The sequence below is a fragment of the Neofelis nebulosa genome, chromosome 9 (assembly GCF_028018385.1).
Source record: "Neofelis nebulosa isolate mNeoNeb1 chromosome 9, mNeoNeb1.pri, whole genome shotgun sequence".
Lineage (NCBI taxonomy): Eukaryota > Metazoa > Chordata > Mammalia > Carnivora > Felidae > Neofelis > Neofelis nebulosa.
In genome coordinates this window covers 64,207,560-64,228,647 of record NC_080790.1, presented here as the reverse complement: position 1 = coordinate 64,228,647, position 21,088 = coordinate 64,207,560, and the positions used below count along the sequence as shown (strand labels likewise).

At 37.7% G+C, this 21,088-nt stretch overlaps 1 protein-coding gene and 1 long non-coding RNA gene across 6 annotated transcripts in view; one reads left to right on the top strand and one right to left on the bottom strand.

Annotated features, from left to right (window-relative positions):
- Positions 1–9,257, bottom strand: part of FANCL (FA complementation group L) — an 83,400-nt gene extending 74,143 nt beyond the window's left edge. For 2 of the 5 annotated variants that reach the window (XM_058684037.1, XM_058684033.1), the window contains exons 1-2: positions 9,104–9,214; positions 7,357–7,457 (exon numbers count right to left, since the gene is read on the bottom strand). Coding sequence is in view for 4 of the 5 variants with exons in the window: in XM_058684033.1 (XP_058540016.1) it covers positions 7,357–7,371 (15 nt within the window). In the remaining variant the exon portion in view is untranslated. Of the gene's footprint in view, positions 1–7,356; positions 7,458–9,103 lie in introns of all 5 variants that reach the window. The other 3 variants (XM_058684032.1, XM_058684035.1, XM_058684034.1) reach the window with 2 other exon arrangements.
- Positions 8,808–15,266, top strand: LOC131485069 (uncharacterized). The gene is made up of 3 exons (XR_009248616.1): positions 8,808–9,099; positions 14,335–14,451; positions 15,087–15,266. It is a non-coding gene; the product is annotated as an uncharacterized LOC131485069 (long non-coding RNA).
- Positions 15,267–21,088: the final 5,822 nt, after the last annotated feature.

Genomic DNA, 21,088 nt, shown 5'->3' with positions numbered 1-21,088 from the left:
AAATACTAGAATGGAATAAATTAATAGGTGCTCAAGGAAGAACAGAGCAAAATAAAAATTTCGTAAGAGGTGGGGTGCCTGAATGGCTCAATTGGTAGACTGCATGACTCTTGACCTCAGGGTTGTGAGTTCAAGCCCCAAGCTGGGGTAGTGATTACTTAAAATAAAATGGTTAAACTGGCAAAGGTTATGTATACTTTACTCCAATAAAATATTTTTTCAAGTTTCTTAAGAGGCAAACAAAAAGCCAGAAAATCACCAAATGAGAAAAAAATTAAAAACCATCAGAAAAAAGCAATTGAAGTGGAAACAGGTAAAGACAATACAATACACAAAGAACTGGAGACCTTGAAAATAAGACAGCAGAAAAAAATATTTTAAATTACAGTCCAAGTATATTTTCTGGCAATTCACATAAGGAAAAGAGCCAACTGAACATGTGAGAAATGACTTCTAAGGATCCACTCTAAAAGCTATCTTAATATGCAGACCTTAACAATAAAAAGTCCACAACTGCTAAGATCAAATAGTATATGGGAGGGGCGCCTGGGTGGCTCAGTCGGTTGAGCATCCGACTTCGGCTCAGGTCATGATCTCAGGGTCTGTGAGTTTGAGCCCCGCGTTGGGCTCTGTGCTGACAGCTGAGAGCCTGGAGCTGCTTTGGATTCTGTGTCTCCCTCTCTCTCTGCCCCTCCCCCACTCATGCTCCGTCTCTCTGTCAAAAATAAACATTAAAAAAAATTTCAAATAGTATATGGGAAACAGAATAAGAGTAGTGCCACATTTCTCAAAGCAAAATTTTAAAAAAGCAACAATACAACTTTTAAGACACTGAAAGAGGATTTCTGCCTCTAGCTAACATGGAGTAACAGTGGCAGGACTTACTTTCTACGTTAGGTAAAAACTGGACAAAAAATACATGAAACGATGATATTCAGACATCAAATAGACACTAAAAGACAGTCATACTTGCAAGAAGGGAAACAAATGAGAAAATCTCTTTAGCTGTCCAGTCTTACTCTCTGAAGATTTTTCAGGCTACACAGCAAGGATGGAGAACCAAATGGAGTCCAACATTGCCCCCAATCTGAGATAAAGGGGTTAAGTCGGGGGAGGCAAAGGTACCTATAATTCACAAGGTACAGTATCAAAGAGGAAAGAAATACGTGGAAAAGAGAGAAATCTACAGAGACTAAACCTAGAGAATCAGTGTAATCAGCTGAGTATGCAGTTGCACATATGTGAGAAAACCACCAAAAGCTGAGGACCCATGAGAACAGAACATGCAAAACAATCTTGGAGCTCACACAAGGCTGGGAATAGTCCTGTTTCTGACCGGCAAGAGTGGAAAACCTTGTCCTATAAAAGTTATCAAAATATATATGTATGTACATACATACATACATACACACATATACACACTGAAGACTAATGCCCCAGTAGTAGAACCAAATTAAATCTAGGCTAAAGTCTGTTTTGGTTCTGCCTTACAAAGCTTACAAGCAAACCATGACAAAATTAAACTGTTTTCAAGTAATTTAACTACATCTTAGAACAAATCAAGAATGTTTAAGAAAATAAAATTATCTAGCACACAATAGTTAGAATGCATAGTGTCTGGCATCCAATCAAACTATACCAGGCATGCAGAGAGACAGGAAAATAAGATTCATAATAAAGAGGAAAATCCAGAGAAATACAAAAATGGCAAATGATAGAATTCCTTAAAAATTTTTCAACAGTTTTAACTACATTATAGATATCCAAGAAGGTAGAGAAAAGCAGGAGTATGCTAAATAGAACAAACAGGAAAGATAATGACCCAAATCAAAGAAATGAAAAGTACAATGTCTGAGATGGTAGACAGTATTAGCAGATTAAGCCTTGCAAAAGATGATTTTAGGGTACCTCAAAACACAGAACATTAAAAATAAAACAGAGAAAGAGCCTAAAACAAAAACCAAAAAAGAACAGAACCATTAGTGAATTATAAAACAACTTTATAGTGGCCTAATATGCATGTAGTTTGAGTCTCCAATACAAGGGAAAGAGAGGGAGGGACAAAAATATTTTTGAAAAAATAATGACTGACGTTTTTTCCCAAATTAAATGAAAATATATACTCACAAATCCAAAGAGCTCAACAAACAAACCCAGTGGAGGAAAAACATGAAGAAAACTACACCAAGGTATATCATAATCTAATTGGTAAAAACTAATGACAAAAAACAAAAATCGTATTATAAGCAAAGAAAAACGACACACTACTTAGAGGACCAAAAGTAAGAAATACTAGAGATTTCACACAGGAAATAATGCAAGACAGTTAAGCAACATTTGTAAAATACGAAAAGGGGGGGAAAAAAAATCAATCTAGAGTTTTAGCCCTAGTAAAAGTATCTTTCAAAAGGCCAAACAATATGTCAGATATAAAACAGCCAAAAAACAGCCAATTTATCAGTACAAGACATGCACCACAAGAAATGTTAAAGGAATAACACTAGGAAGAAAAGAAATCCCAAAAGAAATCCCCTTTAAATATACAGGCACAGATAGGTATAAAATAAAGAATGGAAAAACATTAAGCCATGCCAGCACTAATCAAAAGAAAGCTGGAGTCACTATACTACTATCAGAAAGTAGAGATTCTAGGATAAAGATTACCACAGATAAAAAGGGTCATTTCAGAATCATAAAAAAAAAAGAAAGAAAAGAAAAAAATTAGTTCAAGATTGCTTAATAATCCTTAAAGTTTATGTACCTAATAAAAGGACTTCAAAATAAATGAAGCAAAAACTGAGAAATGAAAGCAGAAATTGATCGATAATTATAGACTTCAATACCCCCTTTCATTAATAAAACAAGCAGACAGAAAATCAGTGAGCACATAAAAAACTCAAATAGCATTATGAACCAACTAGACCTGACATTATAGAACAATCCACCCAACAGCAGCAGAATGCACATTCTTTTCAAGTACAGCCATAACATTTACCAATATAGGCCATATTCTATGCCATAAGTCCCAAAATATTTTAAAAAGTTTAAATCATAAGAATCATGTTGTGACCAATATGAAACTAAATTATAGATCAGTATCAAAAAGAGATCTGGAAAATCCTCAAATACTTAGGAAGACATTGTTCTTCTAAGTAACCTGTGCAAAAAAATAAATAAATAAAAAGAAATTAACAAGTATCCTGAACTTAAAAAACAAAAATGAAAATACAACATATGAAGTAGATCTTACACAGCTAAAGTAGCATCTGAAGAAAAATTTACAGCACTACACATCTATATTATAAGACAAAAAACTTCTCATTATCAAGGAGCTAACCTCCCACTTGAAGAAATTGGGAAACTTAACAGAAAGCGATGAAACACAAGCACAAAAATAAGAGAAAAAAAAAATCAGTAAAATGAAAAGTAGGTTCTTCAAAGACATCAATAAATTTTTTTTTTAAGTTTATTTTCAGAGAGTGTGCGAGAAAGTTGGGGAGGGGCAGAGAGAGAGAGAGAATCAGAAGCAGGCTCTGCACGGTCAGCGCAGAGCCCACTGGACACAGGGCCTGACCTCATACACCGTGAGATCATGACCTGAGTCGAAATCAAGAATCAGACCCAAAATTAAGAGTCAGACGTTTAACCAACTGAGCCACCCAGGTGCCCTGAGATCAATAAAATTTATAAGCCTCTATCCAGTTATTTCTGCCTTTAAGAGTCAGTACCTCATTTCTCTCCTTTTGAATAAAGACTAGATTTACAACTTGCTTCTAGAAAAACTGAATAAAGCAGAAGTAAGTATGTATTAATACCAGAGGCCAGGGGAAAAAAGGGACTATGCAGCTTTCTGCTTGGTCTCTGTTATGTCACTCAGGGGAAGCTAGCTGCCATGTTGTGAGGACACTATGGAGGTCTGTGCCGTAAGGAACTGAAGGCCTCCAGTCAAAAGCAGCAGAAAACAGAAGGCTCCAGCCAACAGCCATGTTCATGAGCTATCCTGGAAGCAAATCTTTCAGCTCTAGTCAAGCCTTTGGAGTACTGGGAAACTAGCTAGCATCTTCATTGCAAGTTCATGAGGAACACTGATCCAGAACCATCCACCCAAGTAACTTTCAAATTCCTGATCCACAGCATATGTGACAATGTTTGTTGTTCTAAGCCACAAAGATTTGGAGTAGGTAGTTATGCAGCAAAAGATAATATAGGGAACATCATTATAGATCCTAAAAGCATTCATTAAAAGGATAATAATGGAATATCATAACATTTAAGACAAATTCAAAAATCTAGAGGAAATAATCAAATTCCTTGAAGGAAACAAACTACCAAGGCTCACTCAAAAGAAAAGGAACAATCTAATAATATCTTCTTAAAATATCTTCTTAAAGCCAGAGGGTTTATTCTCACACACACATACACATACAAAGGATCAATAAGTTTCACACGCTATAATTTTTACAAAGATTATCTAATCACAATGTAAGAGAACTAGAAATAACAAAATTAAAAATCAAAACAAGACTTGTGAGAAAATGTTTTACTTTTCTATTAAATAACTCCTGGGTACAAGGGATCTACAAAGTAAACTTCAGTACTAAAAAACTATGACGATGAAACACTGTAAGTCAGCATATACAGAGTACTATAAAAACAGTAATAAGAGGATAATGCAGAGCTATAAAAATTTTATCAATAAAAATGTGCACTCATAGCCAAATCTGGGATAATTTAAACATCAAAATAAGTAATGATCACAATCCATTAAATAAATTATTTTTAAAACCAATGAGTCCCGTCTGATACAAGTAAGTGGGGAAAAAGAGAAAGCTACTCCTTATAATAAAATGACAATAAAGAAAAACTAGTGAAGTCAGAAAAGCATCATTTGGTGCAGCACCTGGGTGGCTTAGTCAATTGAGCTGCCGACTCTCGATTTCGGCTCAGGTTACGATCTCATGGTTTCACAGGTTTGAGCCCTGCATCTGACTCCATGCAGACAGTGTGCAGCCTGCTTGTTATTCTCTCACTCACGCACCTGCCCCACTCACGCACACTCTCTGTGTCTGTCTTTCTCTCTCTCAAAAGAAATAAACTTTAGAAAAAGAAAAGGAAATCATCATTTATTTGGCAACCACCACAGTACTAACTGGTTCAATCAAGAGTCAACAGATGCTAAAACTGGTGTGTACCCCTGAAAGTTTGATGCCTCATAGCTCTCTAGAAGTACTTCTGAATTACAAAAGGAAAATCTGGCACATGTCATCTTAAACAGGTGATCAGAGGTAACATCACCAATGAAACCCGCTACCTTCATGAGCCCTGAAAATAACACAACATTCTTTCTGTGTCATCTCTGCCAAAGTGACATGATCTGAATTTAATGATGAGGAAACATCAGTCAAACCCAAACTGAGGGACATTCTGCCTAATAACCATACTGTAATCTTAAACAACATCAAGTTTATGGCACCTGGGCGGCTCAGTCCGACTCCTGGTTAAGCGTCGGACTCTTGTGGCTCAGTTGGTTAAGCGTCCGACTCTTGGTTAAGGGTCCGACCCCTGGTTTCGGCTCAGGTCATGATCTCACTCATGGTTTTGTGGGTACAAGCCCGCATCAGGCTCCGCACTGACAATATGGGGCCTGCTTGGGATCTTCTCTCTCGCTCTCAATCTCTCTCTCTCTCTCTCTCTCTGCCCCTCCCTGACTCACACTCTGTCTCTTTCAAAATAAATAAACTTAAAAATTCTCAAATTTATTAAAAGCAAAGAGACCATGGAACTATTCCAGATTAAAGAGATACGTCAACTAAATGTAATGTGATATCTTTTAGGAGGCTGGAAAGGGACACAAAATATGTAATTGCAACATCAACAAAATTTGAATTTGGACTCCAGATAATGGCATTACATCTGATTAAACTTCCTGATTTTGGTAACTGTACTGTGGATTTATATAAGTGTATCCTTGTTCTCATGAAATATATGCTGAAATATTTAAGAATAAAGAGGCACTATGTCTACAACCTAATCTTAAACTGTTCAGAAAAATAATGTGTATATATACCCACCCACATATATATATATAAAATATTATATATTATATATATATTATATATACACACACACACACTCAGAATAATAAATCAAATGGGGCAAAAGTAAAATGGAGAATCTGGGTAATCTTCATACATGCTTGTTACTGTAAGTTTGAAATTATATACAAGACAAACAGACGAAAATCAGCTCCACCAAACAAAACAATGTTAAATTAAGTTGTTTACGTTATGATTTCAGTAAGCTGCTTAAGGCAAGTACAAATCAGAACTGTAGCTACAACAAAGGGTCACAGGTAAATTTCATCTAATCTCAATTCTGATGTTTACACATTTTCTCTTTTTTGTTTTATTTTGTTTTTTTGTTTACACATTTTCTAAGAGGCTTTAGCAGACAGACACATATAATACAAAGTACTTTCCTTAAAGTGCCTAAAATGCTGGAAACATGGTTCCTAATAAAAATGTAACTTAAGATCTCTTCAATTTTTCTAAATATTGTCTGAAAAGTGAATCATGTTTTCACCTAGGTAATTCAAGACTGGTACTTCCAACTGGGGAAGGGAAAAGTGGATTACCTTTATTCCAGAAATAATAATGAAATTTAACCTCTACTTGCTGTGATTATCCCGATGAATTTGAAGAAAAATGAATATATCCATATGTACCCTCTGTAACCTTCCCTTAATTACAGTGTATTGATTAGTTATACACTCAATATTCTGAGGGGTGGGTAAAAGTTTCATTTAGCAAGTAAATGTGATAACTCACTCTGTATTTTTGAGAGATTATTATATGTTTTGAGTAAACTTCAAAACTTAACGATAATTCTAGGATACGGCCCCGATCTTCAAAAAGTATGTGTGCTAGTGGGGAAGTAGGTCAAACAGGTAAAGGTTGTGCACCTTCTAGGCACAAACACCCAGTCATAAAAAAGTTAAAGGGATGTAACGTACAGCATGGCAACAGGAGTTAATACTATTGCATATCTGAAAGCTGCTAAGAGACTAATCTTCAAAGTTCTCACCACAGGAAAAAAATTCTACAACTACATATGGCGAATCAGATGAACAGCTAGACTTAACTGTGATCATTTCACAATACATACATATATCAAATCATTATGTTGTACACCTGAAACTAATATAACGTTGCATGTCATTTATAACTAAAAAAAAGCATGAAATATGCTTCTCTTTAAAGTTAAATAAATTATCAAGTTTTCAAATACCCAATACTCAAACATTTTTGAAAGGTGAAACCATTCTCTTAATCACTATAATTAAGAGTTAAATTTTACCTCCATCCCATTCATTTAATACTGGCAATGTCTGTTTTGATGAGAATTGTTGAATGGAGCGTTAATCAAGGTAAGGTGGAGCAATGCAATTATTCATTTTCCTTTCAGAAAATAAAAATAATTCTGAGAACAGAAATTTTTATTCATTACCATGATATTTTTCCAAATTATCTGGTTAATCACTAAATTTTAAATTATGACAAAATTGCATAATTTGTGTTTCCATAAAAAGGAGTCCAAATAATTGAAAACTTGCCTAAGATTCATACATATTTTCTTAGAAAATACAGTTCTGCTTCAATGTTAAGTTGTTTTAAAATGACCACTTTGTTTCTTTCCTCTTCAGGAATTTCTCCTTATTTCACATAGCAAACCAAATCCTCTGGTTCGTCAGTCACGTGTTACGTTTTATAGCTAGAAGGTACGGATTGATCATTCAACCTATTCATGACCCGTATTATAAGTTGCAGGTGGTTAGGGCCCACCGCCTGGTTAAGCATCAGTCTCTTGATTTCAGCTCAGGTCATGATCTCACTATTGATGAGTTCAGAGCCCCACCTCCGGAGCCTGCTTGGGATTCTCTCTCTCCCTCTCTCTCTCTGCCCTTCGTTGCCCCGCTCGCGCTCCACTGCTCCATCACTCTCTGTCTCTCAACAAACAAACTTTAAAAAAAAAATTAAAAATTAAAAAATGTTGCAGGTGGTTAATTTGTGTGTGGTTTCACCAGTTTTCCCTCAGGCTGGATCTGTTAATTTTAAAAGATTTAAAAAAACATATGTGTGGTCAGAGAGATGGTACCATGATGAGTGTAAAGGTCAGGGAGCAAAAATCTATCCTTAAAATTCTACCCTAGGGTATCTTGGTGCAATGCAGAGGAGCAAAATCCATCCACGGGTGAATCACAAAGCCTGGCTTTAAGGAATTCTGGTGATCATGGGCAAGTAACTTAACCTCTCCGCCTTCCCATGCTTTGACTTACTTAACTATGAAGAGAGAATGACTTTTTTTTTTTTTTAAATCGTGCCTCAAGGGGCTGAGCATTAGTGAAACAAGGTACTTGGAAAGCACTCTGTAAACTTCAGAAATGTACACGTGTGTTACCATGTGTAATAAACTCCACAAGAGAAGCCACTTGCACTCAGAAGTAATGAATTATTAAGATTCCGTACAAAATATCGCTGCTGGAGGTGTTCAGGTACACACGACTAAGCTGGGAGCCAAAAGGAGGCTTATATATACATATTTTTTAATTTGTTTATTTTACTGTAAAACGAATATAATTAGCACGGATTCCCTCGTGAACAGGCACCAACCTTCGTGGGTTTTGTCGGGCGGGGTGGGAATGGCGTTAGAATCGAGGTAGGCAAAAATTTGCGAAAAAACGAACAAACAAAAACACAGTTAACGGTGGGACAGACACCGAGTCAAAAGGGAGGCCAAACTCAGGAAGCTGAGCGAGGGGGCGTGGCCCTCCGCCCCGCCCCCCGCTCCGGTCCAGCGCGGGGTTCCGCCGGCCAAGTCCCTGGCTGCGAGCCCGTCCCGGCCACCGACGCGGTAGCGAGGGGCCGGCTTGCCCACAACAGCAGCCGTTCTCAAACCTCTAGACTCGGAGGAAGCGGTCCCGCGCCGCCCCCCTCGATCCCCACAGGTCCGGGCCGCTAACCGCTCCCGTAACTGACTTCCAGGGGCGGAGCTGCGCCGCGAGAGGGAGGCCCAAGTAGCGAGCAGGCAACAAGCGGGCAGGTACCTGAACTGAAATGAATCCTTCGTACACGGTTTTCGCCCGGTTCTGAGGCAGAAGCAGCGGGCACTGGCGCAACAGGCTCGCTTCCATCTCCGCCACGGTTCGCCGTCCGTGGAGCCGCCGGGGGTTTAGCCACTGGCTGCGCCCCGCACATGCGCAGTCCCGCCAGCGCCCTGGGCTCCGAGGGGCGGAAACACCGGCTTTGGCGGGAAAAAGTCTCGAAGATTCCGCGCTAGGGGAAATGAAGGTCTTGGGCTAGTCCGGGCACCTGGACTCAGGCCCAGCCACAGTAGATGCTCGGCAGGAGATAGCATTGGCCCCAATAGGGGGCAGGAGGGAAGATTGTTATTTTCACAGATGTAATTGAACAAGAGCATTCCAGCCTTGATTGTCCCAATAACCCTTTTGGTAATTTTGTTTGATTTTACTGAGAGACTACTACAGCTTTGTGGAGTTGCATTTCTTACCGCATAAGATGGTTTGTACAGTCTGGGTATTGTATTTCCTTTACCCTGAACCTGCCTCAACTTCCCTTCTTCACTGTAATCAGTCTATTAGCCTGTTCTACAGGATCTCTTGTATGCCTTCAGCGTACAGAAAAATGTATTCTGTATGTATTACTATACAATGTATTATAATCCATTCAGTATATCACATGCAACATTGTAATTCTATGGTTTACCAAGTTTAGTCAGTTACTATTGTATTTCAGAACTGCACAATTGTGTATTTGTGTGTGTACACACACACACAACACGCACACAAATATATTTACACACATATACATACGTATCTCCAGACTCAAGTCAACATCACACTCAGCTTTGGTGCACTGCATTCACAAACGTCTAAAGGCAAAATGTGAGGGAAGATTGCCGATTAACTTGTTGAGCCAAAGTTAATTTTTCTTTGATAACCCTTTCTATACATTTTTTTTTTACTCAGAAATGGTGATTATCTATTTCCTTGTACTGAGGGCTGATTAAATAAGTAGCTTACTACTATTTAGTACAAAACTGTTTGATACCACCATCACTATTCAATGCATTATATTTTTGAACCCTAGTATTTGCAAAACATCATTGTAATATGCCACAGGCCATGTAAAGAAGACTAAGATGTACTCCCTCCTATCTTTATTGCCCTCAAAATGGAATTTGACTTCCTGAAGATTCTTAAACTTTCACAACAATTATCACCATATTCTGGATACTTAGGGAAAAACAAGAGTATGGCAGTGGTAGTTAGATACAAATTACACTAAAACAGTCGTTTTTAAAATGTCTAGAGCCATCAGCAGCAGTCTCACCTGGGAAATGCAAATTTTCACCCCTCTGTCTCAGATCTAGGGAATCCCAAACTCTGGGAGTAAGGCCTAACCATGTGTGTTTTAACAAGCCCTCCAGATGATTATGATGCATGCAAAGTTTGAGAACCTTCTTAGGGATGTGACCCTCCCCTCCCTCAATTATGCAACTCATTCATTAAGGATGATACTGCAGTCAACCATCACAATCATGTTAAACTATTTACATGGGTGCCCAAGCTGTAGCCTTGACTAGGGGTTCTCAAAGGGTGGTCCTTGGACCAGCATCATCAGTAACACCTGAGACCATGTCACCCCAGACCAATTGAATCTCTTAACTCTAGGAGACGAGTTCAGCAATCTGTTTTAAGAATCACACGTTTAACACCTCTGTGTTTTAACAAGGGACTCTAATGTAAGCCGAAATTTGAACACCATTACCTTAGACTTAGTGAAGTTTTATTTTCACACCTGATTCTACTGTGCAACCAGCTGAAAGTCATTGCACTAATCAAGTGAATAATTGTCAAAGATTTTGCAGTTCCAACGTCAGAGTTACCTCGCCACATAGTTAAGGTTTAGACATTAGCTATGTGAATACACATAGTTTATTAGTGTCAAACCATCATTTAAAAGACATTCTTAATACGGAGATCATTTCAGTTATAAAAAGAGAAACTTTAAAGGAAAAAAAAGCTGAAAGCATAATGGCAATTTGGGTCTGATATTAGGGAACGAAAATTTACTTGGCTTTTCTATCATGGTCACAAGATCACTACTGGAGCCCTAACCATCAATAGATAGAAGGGCAGTGATAGCTTTCACAGAGGTCCCTTGAACAAGTCTTATATCACATGGGCCATCCCATATGCAAAGGGTCTGGGAAACACAGGTGCGTTTTTTTGGCAAATATATTGTTTGGAATTTGTTAGTAAGAATAAAGGAGAGAATGGTGGAGATGGGCTGCTTTCCATTTCTGTAACACTGAAAAATCCACCTGCCCTCTCCCCCCAAAAAAATATTTGTACTTTCTTGGCAACGCATTATTAATGAAATATATGCTTTATATGACAAATTTTCATGTATGTGTACTTCTAAAGATATGATAGTATATTTTCCTGTATTTTCTTTTTATTTCAAGATGATTTTTCCTTTCAAAGAGCACTAAAATTAATTTATATTTTGTTGACTAACTGAAATGAACATCATTTATAAAAGCATTAAGGATTAGAAATCAGATGAATAGGGGCTTCTAGGTGGCTCAGATGGTTGAGCATCTGACTCTTGATTTCAGCTCAGATCATGATCCCAGGGTCATGGAATAGAGCCCAGTATGGGGCTCTGAGCTGAGCATGGAGCCTGCTTGAGATTCTCTCCCTCTGCCCCTCTCCCTCATTCACACTCACTCTCTCCGAAGGAAAGAAAGGAAGGAAGGAAGGAAGGAAGGAAGGAAGGAAGGAAGGAAGGAAGGAAGGAAGAGGATGGAAGGAAGGAAGAAAGAAAGAAAAAGGAAAAGAAAGAAAAAAATCAGATGAATAGGTAACATTATAAGCAATAAGGAACCAATTTTACATTTTGGAAACTTAGTGTAATCTACATAGTAATGAAATATCCTGCAAATAGAATAAGGAAGCCATGAAATCACAAGTATATTTTTCATCTAAAAATGTCCTTCAGCTATGAAAAATAAAAAAGATATGGTTGTGGTTTATCACATTCCTTTAAAGAATCCTTTGTTGATGGGGATAGGATTTGCTAAAATAGCAATTTTATTTCTTTCAGTGTTGCTTGTTTCTATCTACGGACAAAAGAGAGCAAGTAATGAGTTATCCATAATGTGGAAATAGCTGATTTTATAAAATTTTAAGAAATAACTAAATTAATAAAAATAAATTAAAATTCACACCAAAATTCAAAAGTTTAGAGGTAATTTTATACATATATAGTCATTTCAAAATAACAAAAACATTTTGAAAGTATCTTTATCAAAAAATTAGTAACACCTTTTTTATTCTTTGAAATCTTATTTAAACTTAATGTTAGCAGGTCTATGAGGAAACAGATATAATTATACATTGCTTATTATGTGTAATTTGAAAAATGTTTTTAAAAAAGCAATCTACTTATATACAGCAGAAAACATAAAAACTATTTTCTTTTGAACAAGTACAACTTATGGGAGTATATCCCAAGAAGATAATCCAAAAATGTTAATAGAAATAGGAGACAACTTAATGCCTAATAACTTAGAAATGGTCAAATTATATAACATGATAGAATGTTAAAAGCCATTAAAATGACATATGTGAGTGTGTTGTATTGGTACATTAAAAGTGTGTATGAAATCTTGATATGTGAAAAAAACAAAACAACGTCAAGATAAAAGGAAAGAACTTACATAATCAGTTGATATTTTAAAGAAAAAAGACCTTTCATTTTTCCATGTAAAGCAAATTACTTAACAGTACCATGAACTTTTTAAAAGAAAGCATTAGCAAAGATTTTTATAAATGTAAATGCTATCCAACTTAAAATCATCTATTAAGTTAGAGGAAGCACAACATAATGAAAAGAAAGTCAAGAAACTTCAAATGCTTGACTTCGTATAGATCACATTATGATCTCTAAGGTCCTTTGCAATTCCAAAAATGTATCTGTAGGAAGCAAATGGGCTCAGGGCACCTGGGTGACTCAGTAGGCTGAGTGCACTGTTGATTTCAGCTCACGTCATGATCTCATGGTTCATGGGATGGAGTCCCGTAGGGGGCTCTGTGCTGACAGCATGGAGCCTGCTTGGAACTCTCTCTCTCTCTCTCTCTCTCTCTCTCTCTCTCTCTCTCTCTAGCACTCTCTCTCACTCTCTCTGTCCCTGCCTCACTCACACTGCCTCTCTCTCTCTCTCTCTCTCTCTCTGGCAAAATAAATAAAAAATAAAATAAATTTTTTAAAAAGTGAATGGGCTCAAAAACACAGGTGTGGATTATCTGAATAATAAATCTGAAAATAAAACTTTGAAAATCTCATTCACGTTGTCATCCACTTAATAAGATTGTGTTTGCGAAATCTAATGTGGAAAACTGGCATTGGATATTTTTGCTGTTTTGCCAACAATTAAGATAGTTTAGTCTTGTTCACTTTTAGTTGGACAATAAATGCTTTCAGGAAATGATGTAGGAATGTTGTGAACCAATTATTGCAGCAGGAGATGAAGTTTGTGTTCAGTACGGAGGGAACAGCAACAAAGAGTTGAAGCAAACATCTTTACATGAGGTTTTATTACTTTAATTGATGAATCAAGAGGATTCAGCCTTTGGATGTTCATGTTCAAATTATGAACTAAAAGCCTTATCTAGATGTAGATAATCTCCCTTCTGTAGGTACTTATTCAGAAATGATTATATATCATCAGTTCAAAATTCAAGGCAATTTTGTATACATATATAGTCATTTGAAAATGACAAAAACATTGTAAGTTTATACAAAAATTAGCAGGACTTTTAAAATATTCTTCAAAATCTTAAGTGTATAAAATTGTTTCTTATAGTTATATTCAAGTAATCCATTTGAGGAGGATTCATTTTAATCTCATTCTCCTTTAGAGCCTAAAACAGATACAAAAGAAAAGATTTGTGAAATGAAAAGGGCACAAAGAAACAAATAATCAATCATGTGTCAAAGTTGGCTGGTCCAAGTTTTATAACTGGGACTCCATATGAAAACCTGACCAATGGGGATAACAGATGTAATCACACAAATTTTTAGGACTCTTTAGAGTACCAATATTTATTCACTAGACATATATTAATATAAATATATATAATATATTTATAATTTTATACTATTATATTTCATATAAATGTGTCAAAGTTATTTCCTGTATTTAAAACTTACTCAAATTTCTGAAACAGAGTATCTTACCTTACCTTAGTGTGCATAGTTTGCTAGAAGTCACAACCTGAATTATGTCCTGAGACTCCAGAAAACAATTGTAAATTAAGAAGAAAATTGAATACACTCATTGGATAAGCAGTTTCATGCAACAAAGGTAAAACCTCAGAGGCAATCCGTTCCCAGGAATAGTCATGGCTTATACTTTATTTAGTTGATTTTCAACAAACCTAATTTTATTCAAATACAACTTTATGTACTATAAAGGATTTCCCAATGAGCAAAATGAAAACCGAATCAAGAAATATTTTCTGCTGCTAGGGCAGGGGCTTCTTATAGTCCCTTACCCTGCAGAATTTCCTAACCTCTATTAATAAGTAACTGCTTTGTACTTCTACTATTCTTTTTTCCAAATGGGTAAGCTTATTATATTTCTCCTGTCCCTGGCCCACCATTGTATTTTGTATCTGTATTTTTGTGGGGGGTTGGGGGGAGCCGGAGGGGAGGTGGTGGCAGAGACCAGAGGAATCAAAATCCAGACTCTAACAGAGAGGATGTGAACTACTGGGAAATCCTGGAGTTGAAGGTGAATGCAGTGATAGATGAAACATTGGGCTGTCTACTTTGGGAATGGGGGTTGGGCATACGTTTTACATGTGAGAAGAGAAAAGGTATTTGGTGATCAGAAGAGTAAAAGAGTAAAGTGTAGTGGAGACTTCTATGTGCTCACCGAACCCATTTCCTCTGTCTCCTGGGCCTAAGGCTAAACTACATTTCCACCCTCTCTTGCAGGTTGGTGTGACCAGGTGACTGAATTGTAACCAATGGGAAGTGGGTGGCTCATGAAACTTTTCTAAGCATGATTCAACATTCTCTTTCCTTACTGAGAGAGTGAACTGAATCCAAATATTCTAAAGCCCTCGGGAATGGTGGAGCCATGAGATGCAAAGAAGCTGTTTCTGCAGTGTCATTTAAATGCATTCAATAACTCTGGAAAAACTACCATGGGATAAACATTTTATCAATCAGAGGTTTTTTTGTTTGTTTGTTTGTTTGCTTTGTTTTGTTTTGTTTTTCATGCTGAACTTCTCTTTGAAAACATTTTCTTAGCCTCCTTTCACTTAGGAGTATAGTAAAACTTAGTATCTTTAAGAATACCTGGTACTACATACTAGTAATAAATTCCTACTGAATTTCAGTAGGAACATTTAACATTCGATTATACTTAAATTTGCTCTTACCTTTTCTTTTCTTATCGCATCAGGTTAGCTGAGCCTTTTGAGCTTGGTGCATTTGTTGTCCTGGAAAGAGTATGTATAAATTAGATATTTTTTCAGGGTCACGAAGTGATAGCTACCCCATTCCTGATGCTATTGATGTCCAAGGATAATAGATGCAGGATCACAAGAAGTGGACTCTGGGATTGCCACAGGGAGATGTTTTGAGCCCCATGGCCTTGGAAGAGCCAACATGGAAAAACTGTGACTCTGGGAACCCATCAAGGGCGCACTGGCAGACCTGAGTTCTGACACAGTAGCATTCCTCTCCCACAGATCTCTAGCAGCCTGAGTAGAGAGTTGTGTCAAAAGCCAATATGCATTGCCTAAAGCAGCAATTTTCCCATTCGGGGCAATGTTGACCCCCAGGGCATATGGTACTTGCAGACATTTTGGTTGTCACAACTGGGGGTGGAGGATACTACTGGCATCTAATAGTTGGAAGCCAGGACTGTTACTAAACATCCTACAATGCATAAGATGGCCTCCTTCAACAAATATTTTTCCAGACCAAAATGTTAAACGTGCCAAGGTTGAGAAACTCTCCTCTACAGATGTGTGCAGCAAAACTCTTCAGCAGCCAGGCTTGGTTACCAGCTTTACATACTAGAATCGTCAGGCTTTATACTCTTCCTACTTAGTGTTTATGTCAGCCCAAATTACCTACATTGTGTAGTGCTATCAGAAACTTCCAAAATCTCAGTGGCTGAACACCAAATAAAGTTTATTTCTTGTTCATGCTACATTCCAACACAGACTGAAATGTCCATTACCCAGGGACGTAGGCTGATGCAGACTCCATTTCAACACATGCTTCCACAGCCGCTAAAACATAGGGAAGGGAAGGACAAATCAAATACTGGGCCTTAAAGTCTTCTCCAAGGAAGGGAAATGCCTCATTTTTACTTATATTTCATTGTCCAACCAAATAACATGGCTACTTCTTTCTTCAATAGAGCAGAAAAGTATATATTCACTGTGTGTTTAGAAGGAGAACCTGGATACTTTTTTTTAACAGCCCTAATGACTATCACAGCATATCTTCCTGATTACCTTTTTTGGACTGTGAAAGCCTCTAGAACTGTGGAATATTTCAGGGAGGGAACAAAGAGAGAAATGCTTTTTTTTTTTTTTTCTAGTGTGGCATTTAAGGTATACTCTAGGTAATCAATTGGAAAGAAAATAAGCAGCCATTTTTGTACTCAGTTTGTAGAACAGTGCATTAAGGTCTCGCTTTGAGACGCGCGCACACACACACACACACACACACACACCACTACAAAATAATGGTGGTCAACTCCACCTTGCTGGGGTCAGGAAAGTTTTCATAGTTGCCTTTAGCTTAGTTCTAAAACATGAATTAGGTGAAACAAATTCTCCCACAAGGAAGTTGAATAAAAGTTACAGTAATGTTAAGAAATTTAGAATGTTTAAAGAAACTGCCTTGCGGTGCTTACAGGTAAAGGATGAGGAATGGCAAGCTGTGATCTAAGCAAGTAGGAAAGACACACATCAGAAGAAGTCTCACGTGGTGATGTAAACATTTGAGCTTTATCCTAAAGGCAATGCAGAGCTTTTAGCAGGTTTTAATCTGGAAACTAATAGAGCTGATAGATTTTAATTTTTTTTTAAGTTTAAATAATTGACTTAGGCAATAAGCAACGATAGGTGCCTAAACCATTATGTGAAAAGTTATGGTGAAATAATCACATGATGCAAAATTATCAATTTCATGAAGGTGGAATCAGGGCTATCACCACCTGATAACTCTTTAGCCAGAAGCTGGACACCCTTAATTATATGCCAACTGATACCCTACAATATGAAATACAAAACTGGCTGACACGAATCTAATGGATGTAATATCTAGTTTACTGGTAAAACAGGGATAGAGGAGCAAGCTAAATAAAGTCAAGATGGAATAATCAGGCAAATCTAGAATGTCAAATATACCACAAGACAACTAAACCAATTTCTTTAGTCAGTAGCATGGGAAAAAAAAAAGGGGGGGGGGTGGACAGGAGGGGAAAAACTGTTCAAGTCAAAAAGAGACTAGGAAACATAACACTCAAAAGCAATCTCAAACTGAATTTTGAGTACTGGGTCTCTGGATTAGCGAAGTCTTGATAATGGTAGAAATATCCAAGACTAGGAACAATGAAGAGAAAATTATTCCTCGGTAGATCAAATGTGAAAATGCAAGTTCTTGTGAAGTGTTTATGTAAAAATGACCATAAATCAGTGGTTCTCAACTAAGGGCAATTTTGACTCCCAGGTGACATTTGGCAATATCTAGAAGGGAGTGAGTAGGAGGCTGCTGGAATCTGGTGGGTAGAGGCTAAGAAAGGTCCTCAATTCCTTACAAAGCACAAGACAGCCCATTCAACAAAGAATGACCCAGCCCAAAGTGTTAATGGTGCTGAGGTTAAGAAACCCCACAATAGGCAATCAAATGTCTACACAAAGAAAGCAGAGACAAGGGTTAATATGGCTACTTTGATCTTCGCACAGTTCCTCGCACATGGTAAGAAAAAAGATTTGATAATCCCTTTTATATTGTATAAGCCTACAGAGTCTTGGAAAATTGGGGGGAGAGGCAAAGAGAGAAATATTGTTTGGGGGCTGAAGCTTAGAAGACCAATCTTAGAAGGATTTATAAATATACATCATTAGCCTAAAGGTGGTGATAGAAACCTTGGAGGTGAATGAGAACTTCTGTAGCAGCAAGCATCACACCTCACCGTGGCTCAAAATCACTTGCGCGGTTTTGAGAAAATGCAGATGCTTGGTCTAAACCCATAGATTCTGATTTAAATGTCTGGGAGTAGAGGGTATAATAAGCATCATATTTTTTAAAAACTCATATTATTTTAATGTGTAGCCAGTGTTGGAAAGCTAAGATTTTTTTTTTTTTTTCTGAACACAAATGAACTGTATTCATTATGATGAGTTTATTCATAAAACATACTACATTCAGTGCGGTAGCTCAAAAAGTTTTAGCAGTTTTTCTGGGTTTGGCAAAGCAAAAAGGAACCCACTGTTGGTTGCTTTGGTAAAATAAAGGCTATAAAGTCCTTGGCACAACACAGAGGAAAGAATTTAAAGATTTTGTGAGGTAACAAAGTAGATTAAATGGATCGTGTGTCTTATTTCTATATCCTGCCAGAGCCCTGAAGACTCCTTTCCCTTGCCAATAGAAGAGAGCAAAAAAGGAAATACCCAAATATTTAAAAGTGCTTTGCTGGCTTTTATTTTTTATTTTTATTTTTGTCTGAGCTCAGAATGCTCGTGGAAAGAGCTACAATAAAAATGGTATTCCAATCTCAGTGGATCTCAGTTGAGAAGCCAGCTGAGGCCTGGCCCAGGTGATGACTGTTAACAGTCTGAAGCAAAGTGGGTATTGTTTTAATAGCCAGATGCTACACTCGGGGATCAGGGAATGGCTTTAGGAGAAGAAATCTCTGCCTATGGTTAATTAACCATGGGGTCCCCAGGAATGAAATAGAAAGACAGCCAATTAAGGTGTGTCTTGATTTATTTAACCAAAGCTATTCTAGGTCTGGTGAACAGAGGTCTCATTGAAGCCAGTGTGCTAGAGAATTTTGGGTTCACAGACCCAGCATCACCCAAGGAAGGAGAGGCTAGCTCCTATGAGGAAAGATCCTGCTGTATGTAACATTCTGCCATGTCTTTCCTAACGGGGCTGGCCATCGTTAAGCTGAATACTTGTGCATTGAGGAAAGGGAAATACTGAAACTCGGAAAATACTGAATATTGTCTCAAAGTTATCACTGATTACTGGGGATCTGTAATTCTACTATGGTCAGGTTCGTTAGGGTATGGGATCCTTATGGAGCCCACACGATAAGTGGAGTTCTGCCCTGCGTTTTTTTTTTTTCCATGGGAGGCCAAGTGGGGTTCCCAAAACCATCTTGGGGTCATTTTCTCAGATCCTGAGGGAATTGTGGGAATGGATATTTTAGGGAACTGGCAGAATCCCACACAGTTTCTTACACCTATAAAGTAAGGGTTATCATTTTGGGAAGCGCCAAGTGGAGGCTATTTGGCACTCTCCTTCCCTGCCAAAACAGTGAACAGGAGCACTGAACCCTGGAGGTTGCTTCCTGAAAGGTGAGATTTGGCGATTAATTTAATAGGCTGGCTTGGCATGAGTCATGGTGAATGACAGATTATTGAAAACAAAATCAGTTGAGACTCCAGTTGTGGCTATTGTTGCAATTTTTTTTTCTCCTCACTAGAGTAAATTAATCTATCTTTTAGCTGCAGTTATTAATCTTGCCAAAACATTTTTTAGCCATTTTAGTTTATAGACACTACCAGAAATTTGCCTTCATTGACATAAGCACCAAAAAATCTTTATTGTTATGCCTCAGGGATACATCAGCTTTCTGACTCTATGCTATAGTCTAGTTTGCTGGGAATGTCACCTGTTGGATCCAAATGGTACATCCATTTGATCCAAAACCCACAAAACATCATGCTGATAGGACATGAAGATCAGACAATAGAAATATTCCTGGATGCTCTTGTAAGTCATATGTGTGAAATTCTATAAAAATAAAAATCGTAACAATTCGGATATGACACTAAAGGGCCTGAGTAGTTGAGAAGCAGTGCCTGGGTGACTCAGTCCACTGATCATCTGACTTTATTTCAGCTCACGTCATCATCCCAGGGTTCTGGGATCGAGCACTGTGTCAGGCTCCATACTAAGCATGGAACCTGCTTGGGATTTTCTCTTCTCTCTCTCTCTCTCCTCCGCTTCCCACTCCCCCTCCCCCACTGGATAGGTGAGAGAGAGAGAGAGAGAGAGAGAGAGAGATAAAGGGCCTAGGTGCTTAAGGATCTATGGCATTCCAAGATACTCCTTTCAAAATAGGTATCCAAATTTTGGATGCAGCATATTTGTATATCTTACTCTGACCATTAACAAGATGATCCAAATTTTGCCCATCTATAATTGGGATCCATAATAAAAGAAAGCTTAGTACCTGGTCCAGAGTTTCGGTGCAAGTGACTGTGAACTGCTCATTATGATCTGGAAACTTTCATTGTCTTTGAACGTTTTATAGCAGACCAAGGTACTGAATGGACTTGCTAACTCCAGGTAGGAGATATGTAGAGAAGGATCCTCAAGTTTGGACAAAGGCCATGGTCTCTTCAGTAACTAACATTTTGTTAAAACATTCCTGAATTGACATTAACTCTGGAGGAAATTGGCTATGGGGTTCCCTTTAGTTCATGCTGTCAATAATGAACCGTGTGCTATTCAATGAACCCAGCCATAAGGTCTGTGGTGACAAATAATTTAATAACTGAACACATCCTATATTCCTGTGCCTTCTGCAAAGTGCCATACTTGCTTAAACTCACATCTGTAGCCTAGAGGGAGAGCAATTGATGGATGATGTAAAAATCAAATGTACATCCCAGTTTAAATACTGGAGGTAGTGGACTATCCTGGCTTAAAGATGACTCCACACAACATGCCTATAC